Source organism: Scomber japonicus, chromosome 8 (assembly GCF_027409825.1).
Source record: "Scomber japonicus isolate fScoJap1 chromosome 8, fScoJap1.pri, whole genome shotgun sequence".
NCBI lineage: Eukaryota > Metazoa > Chordata > Actinopteri > Scombriformes > Scombridae > Scomber > Scomber japonicus.
The window spans coordinates 9,270,991-9,281,751 of record NC_070585.1 but is presented as its reverse complement, the minus strand read 5'-3'; the positions used below and the strand labels follow the sequence as shown (position 1 = coordinate 9,281,751).

The 10,761-nt window shown below is 44.3% G+C and overlaps 2 protein-coding genes across 2 annotated transcripts; both read left to right on the top strand.

Moving 5' to 3' along the window:
• The first annotated feature begins 1,011 nt into the window (after positions 1–1,011).
• On the top strand, positions 1,012–5,246 carry zgc:110843 (uncharacterized protein LOC541492 homolog). Its single transcript, XM_053324396.1, has 3 exons — positions 1,012–1,173; positions 2,818–3,020; positions 4,336–5,246. The coding sequence occupies exons 1-3, from the start codon at positions 1,110–1,112 to the stop codon at positions 4,423–4,425; spliced, it is 357 nt and encodes a 118-aa protein (XP_053180371.1). The 5' UTR covers positions 1,012–1,109; the 3' UTR covers positions 4,426–5,246.
• A 2,213-nt stretch (positions 5,247–7,459) lies between these two features.
• cxxc5b (CXXC finger protein 5b) lies at positions 7,460–10,172 on the top strand. Its single transcript, XM_053324377.1, has 2 exons — positions 7,460–7,703; positions 8,554–10,172. Exon 2 carries the CDS (start codon positions 8,764–8,766, stop codon positions 9,655–9,657), a length of 894 nt encoding a protein of 297 aa, XP_053180352.1. The 5' UTR covers positions 7,460–7,703; positions 8,554–8,763; the 3' UTR covers positions 9,658–10,172.
• The last annotated feature ends 589 nt before the right edge of the window (positions 10,173–10,761 follow it).

Below are 10,761 nucleotides of genomic sequence, written 5' to 3'. Positions count from 1 at the left end.
TTTAGTTTTTAAGTATAGGTTGTTTTGTCGACCTCTGGTGGTGCTTTTAAGCAACTTTTTAAACTATATATATGTGTATATATTACATTTTAACTGATGGCTATTCTGTGTTTATGTTGATGAAAATAGAATCGTGTATTTTCAGCTATTGTTAGCTGTTAAAGTTTAACCAGGGGCGGTTATCATGGTTCAGTAAAGTATTTACTTATTCTAAGAGAAGCTTTTCCTGAAAGGCAACAGGGTTAGGTAACAAAGAGCGCAGCAATCAAGTTAGTTATCCGCAGTAGCAAGACTCTGCGCTCCGTATACGTCATGAGGGCTGAACGACTCACGAGTGTTTTACTTCATCCAGAGGATTGTTTGGATATAGGCTTGTAGATGTGAGCAGTAAAATACGGTGTATTGCCGATACAACACTGGAAATTTATTTATTACAGACGATGGCAGAGACCGTGTTTGGCGGGGAGCATCTGTAGGATATTTGTTAGATTTTCCGGCACTTGTGTGCTGGACTATTCAGTGTCTTTTCGGAAATATCCAAGTTTCCCAGCCGTAATAATGACTTTAGAGCATTATTCATACATCAAGTCTGGTTATTGTAATAACTCCGAAATGATATGTACAGCATAGCTGTTATAAATCAAATATCTAGTGTTCTCAATTGTCAAGACATCAACTTTCACAATATACATTTCTCATTTAGATATCTTCCATGTTAATGAGACTTTCATAAACAGTCTTCTGCACAGTGTCATTGAGTATTGCCCTTTTTTGATCTCTCTGTCTCGACATCTTTGCAAATGAAGGAAACCTCAATGACTTTCGAGGCCTAAATGAAGGTTTCAATAAATAAAGACTGACGAAAGAACCCAATCCGTCATATAACAGTTCAGTTAAATAAAGCAAAGTAGGTTTGAGCTGTGGAGTGAATCCTCTTGCCTTGGCGGAACATCACTCTCCCTCCTCGGCTCTGATTGGGTGTAGCGCAGTGACGTCAGTCGACGGTGCAGATACACCGCTGGTGTAGCTAACGGAGCGCGGATAAGACTCCTCGGTTGACCTTGCTGTTGTGAGCTGACTACAAACAACACACACCGTCCAGAGAAAATATGACAGCCCCGAGTTTACCTGCTATGCCCGCATTACCCTACTCGGGATTAAGGTTGTCAAAAGGTAAAGTATTAACGCCAGCTAATAGCATGCTAGCTTGTAACGAGTGTTTTCGCCTGCCGCTCAGCATAAACGTGATATCTCTGTGACCATCGGTACTGCACACTTGCTTGTCGGGCTACTTCTCGGTGTGTGGAGATTACTTCTGGTAAAATAGGCTCTTTTATCTTAAAATATCGATCATTTAAGGTTGAAGTAACTTTTCTTTTACCGCAATGTCAGTGACCTAACCGCTCCTCGGCTGGCTAGCAAACACTTAGCTGGCAGTGAGCAGAGTAAATACAGCCACAGGTTATGTTTCCAACTTTAGACACTCTCTCAGTTTTGGCCCATGAGCTCGAGTCATACTTGGAGGTGATCCCACTATCTACAGCAGGAGTATCTGAATGTTTGGTTGCAGCTAATCACTGATCCAGCTGACCCAGGCTGGTGGCAGGGCCCCTTCTCCTTCCTGATGTCCCTGCATCATGTGATGCTGCCTAATCCTGCTCAGCCTCAACAAAACTGGAGAACAGTGCAATTCACAATCCCCGATTTAAAATGAAAAGCCACAGCACATTACTCTTAAGTTTTTCTATATGAATCTAATTCTACCTCAGATGATGTAGCAGGAGGAGAGGTAGATGTTAAGTCATCATCTGAACTAGCTGTTAGGCCTTCCAAGCATTTTGTTACTGTTTGACTGGTGTCAGGTGAATTTGGAAATAGTACAGTTGAAAGGTTCAAGTGTTCGCCTCCTCTTCCAGCACAATCATAAAAACACATAATAACCCTGACAGTTCTATGTAACACTACTGGCTTGTCCTTTCAGTGTTACAGCAGACCTAAAGAGTGCAGCAAATCCAGGATTTTTAAACATTATGGAGTGGCTTGAAGGCTCATAGCAGAAACATGCAGAGAACAATTCTTTGTGGTTAAAACCTTACATGCAAATAGTACTAATTGGTCACCCTGAATGCCTGCAAGTCACTCAGTGTACACAAAGGTGCTTATTTATGAGACCGTGTAACAGGACTACAGTGTTTGTTCAGTGTCAGTGTCTACATATCTGAACACACACCAAATCAACTCACCTTCAATCTTTGATAAAGTGGTAGCTTAATGTTTGGTACTTTGTATGACAACATGAACTTTGTCCTTTAGTTTCAAGCTCATATTGAATCAAGTGTTCAGGATATTAAAGAAAAACAATCTGATTGCTACTAGACTTTATGAGCCTATTAAAGCTCACTTAAGCTATATTAAATTTTTTTTTCTTTAAAGATGATAAGCACTTCCACCTCTTTATGTCTCCTTTGACGTCTCATTAGGAAAGCTGCCTGAGTGCTTGTGTGGGAAGTTTATTTAAATAAGTTCACTTTAGAAAATGCATGAAGCCAGTTCAAGAGGACTTAAAGTGGACTGAAATGCCACAAAGCTGTTTACTGACAGAGAGGCTCCTTTGGTCACAAATCTAAATGACGTCATTATCTAACACAAGTCAGTCAAGTCACCCATGAAGTTTTTATGTTCACATTAAACAAACACTGAGATAGCTCTGTGTCACCTGTCTGTAAACAACAAAAGCAGCAAAAGCACTGACTCCCTCCTGTAAAAGGGTATAAAGTCAGTTTTTGTTAACCCTCAAATACATATTTTTCTCTCCAGAGCACCTGTTGGTTGCGGTGCCGGTGGCCGTGGTCGCAGCTGCAGGAGGTTTTCTAGTCAGCCATTACCTGAAGGGGCGAGGCTGCAAGAAGTCCCAGGTGAACACATGCATCAGCAAAGACAGTCCCAAAGTGGTGCACAGCTTTGACATGGAGGACATCGGCACCAAAGCTGTGTACTGCCGCTGCTGGAAGTCAAAGAAGGTCAGTTTACTTTTTGAGTTTCTGCCAGTCAGTACAGTTAAGTCCGGTGAGGTCTCCAAAATGTGGTTCAAAGGTCCGTCGGCTCTCTGCGTGGTCACACTTTCACACTTGTTGCACTTTTGGGAAGTCGGTGATGTCACAGCCAGGTGTTTTACTTTCCGACTGCAGCTTAGATGACAAAAATGCAACATGCAGAGTATCAGCTACCGACAGCATGTAGAGCTAAAATGAAATCCAGATTCCATTTAATTATTCCCAAATTCCATGTTTTCCGTTTCGCTTGTCCTGAATTCTGTGTTTTACAGTTTGAGCACACTGTGTCACCAGAAAGTGTCGAATCATGTGGTGGATGAATTACAATTTCAACAGTTCAATAAGAAAATATTTCAAATGTAAGGAATACTAATGAATTTGAAGTAATGCAACACTGCACTGTTTTTAATCAAAGGAATGGCTTCAGTGGTCAGAGAAAACACTCCTGTTTCAGCTTTCATCACATGATGAATGAGGAAAAAACGTTCTCCTCCCCACACACGCACGCACACACACACACACACATACACACACAGTCATGTTGAGAAGAGACCCCCTGAGACGGCTAAGTCAGCCAAAAAAACTGAGGAATTCAACACTAACAGCTAAATTTAGAGCAGAGCAGTATCCAGAGACTGCTGCGAGTCAGGAGAACAACTATTCTGTAAGTTTTGCCATCTTACGATCGACTGAACTCATAAGAAGAATCTCAAGAGTCAAAAAAAAACCGATCGCATCAAAAAGTGAGCGAGCCCCATCTGCTCCAGCACTGACAAACCATTTTTCACTGTTTTCTGCTTCATGGAAATGAAAGTGTGATCTCAGCAGTGTTACATTGAGAATTGAACACTTGGAGACATCTTAATTTAACTAAGTGGCCATTAATTGCTTTGTGTGTGTGTGTGTGTGGGGGGGGGGGGGGGGTGTCATGTTTTAAAATGATAGACCTGGCTGACACAGAACTCATTTGCAATAATCAAGATCCACTATTTGCTTTATGGACATATAATAAACACAAATGTTGTGGTCATTTATAACCACTGTGTGTATTTTCTCTTCATCATAACAATATAACTGTTGAATTATGTGGACGTTGTCATCAGTCATCCACTCAGCTGCTCAGAAATGTCTTATTTACTCCTAATAATGTGTTTTTCAAGCCACTCTGGATCCATATTAAAGTCATGGTTCTGTCACAGCTCTATTAATCAGAGTACAAAGGTCTTGAACTTGATAAGAGCCGCTTTTGTTTCCCTCTAAACTCTCTTCGTCTTCCTTCCAGTTCCCTTACTGCGACGGCGCCCACACCAAACACAACGAGGAGACCGGGGACAATGTCGGACCGCTCATCATCAAAAAGAGGGACGCCTAAAGCCGACCTATCAGAACTGCGTGCCCCCCCCCCCCCCCAACCCCTCCCCAGTTTGTCCAGCCAGTTCTCCTCATTACAGTGCAACATTGACGGTTACAGTATGACACAGTCTTCTTCATGGCCCAGAATAGAGAGTGAGTTTCTTACATTCCCGCTCTGTTCCTACACTAACCCCACAACTTTAAAATCAAAGGTCATTTTTATTGCGCAGAGATAATAAAGAGACTTTGACAATCCACACACTCTGATGTTAAGGTGTTATGACATGTGCAGTCGCCTTTTTGACCCACTTAACGTGAAGCGTTCGGGTCAAAATTCCACCGCGCGGGCATCAGACCTTCACGTCCGGAGTCCCCCTTTTTCTGTCTCCTCTCGTCCAGGTGTGGAACAGGTGGTGGAAACACGACGAGCCAGGCATATCTTTGCCTAAGACTAGTTTTTCTTTTTCTTTTTTTTTTTTTCTTTTCTGCATCTGAATGCAGCACAGGCCTTACATTATAATCTAAAGTCAGAACATACTCAACCCATATGAATGTTACACGTGTTGATTTTTGCACTACAAGCTGCTTAGTCAGAGGTAGAAGTCCTGTCTGTGTCAAATGAAATGAAAACCTCATATGTCCAACTGTTGAAACACTCTGCTGTGTGTAACCAGTTACTGTTATCTGAGGAAACTGATGTATTTAATCTGTAAAGTGTTGAAAACTCAGCTTATAAAGGATATATTTTGCTTTTTCATCAGATTTATTTTGTACTGGCTGCGGTGTGTCTGACTTGAATCATTGTTCTATATATTGTGAATAAAAACTTGAGTGATCTGATATGACGATCTCGTGCATTTTTTTTTTTTTTTTTTTAGGAGGCTTTGTTGGCACTGTGGGAGCCAGGGGTCAAACTCCTACATTGGTTTTATGTTTTAACCTCCGGACCCTAAAACACTCCACTTAACCACTGCGAGGCAGAGCGGTGTGCTTATGGATTAACAGTGTAGCACAGATAATGAGTTAACAGCTCTGTGGGCCAACTGCAGTGTGTGTGTGTGTGTGGAGGGGAGAGGCCTCGGCTGGTGGAGTTTACCATTAGGAAAGGTTCGCAACTACTGGGGCCCTCAGGTAGAAGAGCCACAAATGACTGTAGATTTATTATGATGTTTAGATATGAAATATATTGAATTATGATACCATCAGCTGGTATGTGAGTGAATGGGTGAGCATAGAAACATAATGGGGGAAGCGCGGGATGCATAGTTGGCACCCTGCATGGCAACCTCAGCCATCAGTCTATGAATGTGTGTGTGTGAATGGATGAGGGTGTAAAGCACTTTTAATGGCCAATAAGGAAAGAAATGTGCTATAAATGAAATTTAAGTTTGAAATAAGTTACAAAAGGCCAAAAATACAACCAAGTACATCTACTGCAGAGGAAAACACTGCTCTACTACATTTACTTAACAGATACATGTTACTGGTAACTACTACAAATAAAATATGATGCATTATTATGAATTAAACTATACAACATTATATAAACTAGTAACTTTGATGTATAAGTAGACTTTGCTCTATTTAAATCTTCACTTTGAAGTTACTTTAACCAGACTTTACACTGTATTTTTAATGTGTGATATTAATAGTTTTACTTATGAAAAACACTTTTGAGACATAAACGAAAATAAACCCAGACAGAGTTTGCCTGTGTCCCCCCCCCCCCAAAAAAACCGCTGAACCCGGCAGTGGCTGGAGGTAAAGGGTGGAGGGGGTTTTGGGTGGGGGGGCATCGTCGTGCTGCAGTGTCCACCAGCACCAGTGGCCATTTTAAGATGTGGCAGTTATTAGTGGTGACCGCTAGACGACGCTGTGTGTGCACGGATGGTCGCGGCCAACAACAGTGTACGCGAGCACACGGTGGGCCCCTGCTCCCATAGTGACACGCACGCACGTAGACACACACACGCACGCACGAGGTATCTGGCTGCGTGCCAGATGCAACGGAGGACTCTCACAAGAGGTGGAGTGGACTCCTGCATCCCTGTGTGAGGAGTCACCTTAAAACACACACACATATAGGCTACACACACACACACACACACATATACACACACCGCTCCACAATGCTGAGTGCAGAGAGTTCAGCATGTAACATCAACATGGATTCATGATAAACTGCAGACACACTCTATCTGTTCTGGATGTTTGTAAACTGTTTAATTATTCATTGTTTGTTTTTAAACGCAGGCTGCTTTATATTGTTTACTATAAGTGACGTCTACACCAGCACGTGCTCTTTATGGAGGTTATTACGCAAAACGTGTAGATATCACTGATGGCTTTATTATACCCACACGTGTGCTGTAATATTATGTTTACTTTAATATCACATTATTATTATTATTATTATCATTATATTGTTATTATTATTGTTATCATTATTATAGTAGTAGTATGAATAATTCAATACATCACTAATTATCCAGCTGTTTTAATTGAATTGATTGACACATTACATGACATTACCTCACAGCCAGCAGACCCCTCCTCCTCCCCCTCCTCCTCTTCCTACACATACATATGCTAAATTTACACACGCTTAACCGCTGTCATTGACTACAATCATGAATGAATTAGCTTCATTCACACAGCATTAGTGGCAGTTTATTGAGATTGATTTTAATGAGCGCTGCTGTATATTTAGTGTGTCGTCATAAATAATGCATGTAATGTATGTCCTGATGGACAAACATCTGGGCTGCACCGCTGGACTGTGTCATATTCTGTCATATTAATTGAATTGTATAGTTTAGGTGTATAATAATGGGTGATGTTAATTTGCCTGTGTTGTTGATATGATTATGACATAAGGATAAATGGTGTTCATTGATAATAACATGCTCATTGATTGTGTGTGTGTGTGTGTGTGTGTGTGTGTGTGTGTGTGTGTGTGTGTGTGTGTGTGTGTTTGTTTGTTTATGTGTGTGTGTTGGATATGTAATGTGTCTGCTTTAAATGCTCCAGTGTTAAGGCTATCAGCTGTCTGTGCATGTTGGGACTCTTCCTGTGGACATGACGGGGTCGCTCTGACCACGGTTTCGGGCTGCAGAGTCCACTTCGCATTTTGAGCGACGCCCCCAAATTCCGTGCAGAGTGTTTGCAGACCCTCCGGGACGGAGAGGTGGAGGAGGAATCGGCAGCTCCGCCGTCCATATACACTACAATCACCACGCCATTAGTTCATGACTTCATCCTATCTTTGACAGGAGAGTTCGGACGGATTTTAAGAAGGTAAGACGAGACGTTTTTTCCCTCCATACTTCCTCATTGATTTTCGCTGTTTTTGTTTGGTCGCCTTTTTCCTGCGTGCTGCGCCGTGTCGCAGCGACCACTCGGACTGTGGTCAGCTCTCCGTGGCGTCGGCCGAGCACCGTCTTCTTAGGTAACCTTAATTACGGTCAAATGATCGATCGGGCTCCTTGATCGACCCATCGAACGGTTTACACACTTGTCATGTATAAAACGTTTATGTCCCGGGTTTAATCCCCACAATAGTTTTTTCTACTAATGTGGACACGGAATATAGCCTGGTCTTTTTTTATCCACAGCAACCGCATCGTTGCGCACCTCGCTCCTCGTCGCCGATAGCAGACAAAAGACAGCCTGTTTTTCTACGCTTCACTATTTAGTCTTCCTTTCTTTCAGAGCTTAAGCTTTGGCTGGCACACATAACAGCAGTCGTCAAAATGTATTTGAAAAGCGCGCTCCACATTTGACCTGCGCATATGCGCATATCTTTGCATATTGTTGTCGCTCTGTTATTGATTGCATTGATATACCGTGAAATTCTTAAAGGGATACTGCCTCCTGTATGCGGAAATCATTGGCAAAGCATGCACTGTGTCTCCTACAGGGGCCTGCTCATCTGTGCTCAGGGAGTTTTGTTTTTCTACTCATATCTACATATATGTTACATTTCTCTTTTTATTTTTCTTTACACTGATTCTCTCACACTGTGTTTAGTGGCCATGGTGGAGAAATATCTTCTAGTCTCATCTCCTCTGTTTACTCTCCCTCTGTATTCGTCTCTTCAACATTTCTATTCTTAACCTTCCTCTCTTCATCCCCTATTCATTTCTAGCTCTCCAGGACTCTGAGGCTGCTGCAGAGAATGGGAATAGGGACACAGGCCAAGGCTTGCCATTTTGGCTGAAGTAACAGCAGGACGGTTGTCAACCCCGCATCGGCTTCAATCCCCTTTTCCCTCACCTCTCCTCCCACACATACACACACACACACACACACACACACACATACACAAGGATAGACACTCCCACACACAGCCACTGCTATGTCCACCGCCGTAGACATCGCTGGCCCTTCCTCCCCAGATCAAGCCCACAGCAGCGCTAAAATTCCCAACGAGCCACTGAGACCCAGCCTTAAGCGTTCCAGCCACCCCTACAGCCTCTCCCATTACATCTCCACCCCTTCCCCAGCCGTGGACGTCAAAGGCCTGATCCAGCCCTCTCCGGCCCAGCAACGGGCTGCCCAACCCGGGCACACTAAGCCCCGCCGGGCCCCCTCCTGGCCTGACATGTGGGAGTCACCTAGCGGGCTCCACCTGGCCCATGCTGCAGAGCTGCTGATGCGCGCCGGGCTGCTGGCTCTGACCCCCGCCACCACAGAGCAGGCCGGCCTGGGTGCGCAGAGCAGCCAACCAGCTAAAAGGGAGGCTGCGGAAGCGAAGGGTGGGAAGGGAGATGGGGAGGGAAGCGGATTCGGGCCCGAGGAGGAGGAAGAAGACTCTCCTGGGTGCGGGACCGACTTCCAACCCTTCTTGGGCGCCTGGTTACCCTTCAGCCCCGCTCTGTTTCCTTTGGCGGGTTTTCAGATGGGGGGAGGCCACTGGAGGAGCGCGACCATGGGAGCCGAGGGCATAGAGGGGCTGGTGGCCGAGGGCTACTCTCCCGGTTCTCTGGGCGGGGGCGGCGGGGGGAGGAGGAAGAGGAAGAGGTGCGGAGAGTGCGTACCGTGCCGGCGTCAGACGAACTGCGAACAGTGCAGCAGCTGCCGCAATCGCAAGAGGGGACACCAGATCTGTAAATACAGGAAGTGCGAGGAGCTGAAGAGGAAGCCTGGAGGCCCTGGGTTTGAGAGCAGAGTGTCCGCGTTTGATCTAAGGGGGTCCGACTTTACTTTGGGTCTGGCGCAGGAGAGAAGCAACGGAGCCTTGGATGGATAGTAATGTTTGTTGGTGGCAGCATTTGTCAGAGGATCCCGGTTGGATGATTGTTGAGGGGCTGCAGTTTAAAAAAACACACAGGACACCATGTTAACACGCTCGGACTGTGGCGGAAAGATCTCCAGATCTTTGTGTTTAGCGCGGGGCTGCAGCTCCGTTTTTCAGAATGTTCACACTCGTTCCCATCCTTTCTTTTGACAATCAGTGAATTGGAGAGGAGAGAAAGAAGGATACCAATGTGTGTCAATATTTAGATGATGACAAAAATGCTGTAAATAGACTGTAAATATCTGGAAAACATTATGTCTTTTTTTACATCCCTTTCCAGTTTGGATGTATTGTGTTTCGACATTTAAAGAAGGAGCCAAATGTTTTGTTTCTAATGGGGGAGTTTTGATTCTGTTGTTCTGACGTCACTGCATCAGTAAGAAATGAATGAGTTCAGCTTAGGCTAAATTATTTCATGTGCAACTTGTACTGTCTGTTTGCCCTTTTGAAATAAAAGAAATTGGCCATGTGCACTTGTCTACAGGCTGGGTTTATGCTACATGTGTATGTGTGGGTGTGCGTGTGTTCATATTTAATTGGGTGTATGTGTCTGTTTGCCACCGTGTTTCGGCTTGTACACGCGCGCACACGTGTGTTTGTGTATATATGTGTGTGTGTGTGTGTGTGTGTGTTCATGTGTGTGTATGAGGTTGTGTGGATTATGAGTCACCTAATGGTGTGGCTGAGAGCCTTATCGCAACCCCACAGACACACAAACACACCTACACGCTGCCTCGGTGAGTCCAGCGCATGCACTCAAACACACCTAACCTGACATGCACGCACAATCACAGATACTCTCTTCTTCTCCATTCACACACTGATGCAATTTCCCTTTTATTCACAAGTATAGATCATCCACACACACATATAAACACACAAACACACATAATAAACCAAATGCAGAGCCAGCTGGACCGAGGCTACAGGGTGGGTTTTTTTTTTTTTTTTTTGCTTGTTGCCGTAACGATGGCTGATGTGATAAGACCTTCTTCCTCGGCGCCACACTCCAGGGGACCGCAGGGAAGACGTAACCATGGCAACGGCCGGCCCGAG

Excerpts from the sequence above, each read along its gene's own strand:
- zgc:110843 (XM_053324396.1), top strand. The coding sequence starts at position 1,110 with ATGACAGCCCCGAGTTTACCTGCTATGCCCGCATTACCCTACTCGGGA. Across the intron at positions 1,174-2,817 it reads GGGATTAAGGTTGTCAAAAG|AGCACCTGTTGGTTGCGGTG; the intron begins GTAAAGTATTAA and ends TTTTCTCTCCAG. Across the intron at positions 3,021-4,335 it reads GCTGCTGGAAGTCAAAGAAG|TTCCCTTACTGCGACGGCGC; the intron begins GTCAGTTTACTT and ends TCTTCCTTCCAG.
- cxxc5b (XM_053324377.1), top strand. The coding sequence starts at position 8,764 with ATGTCCACCGCCGTAGACATCGCTGGCCCTTCCTCCCCAGATCAAGCC.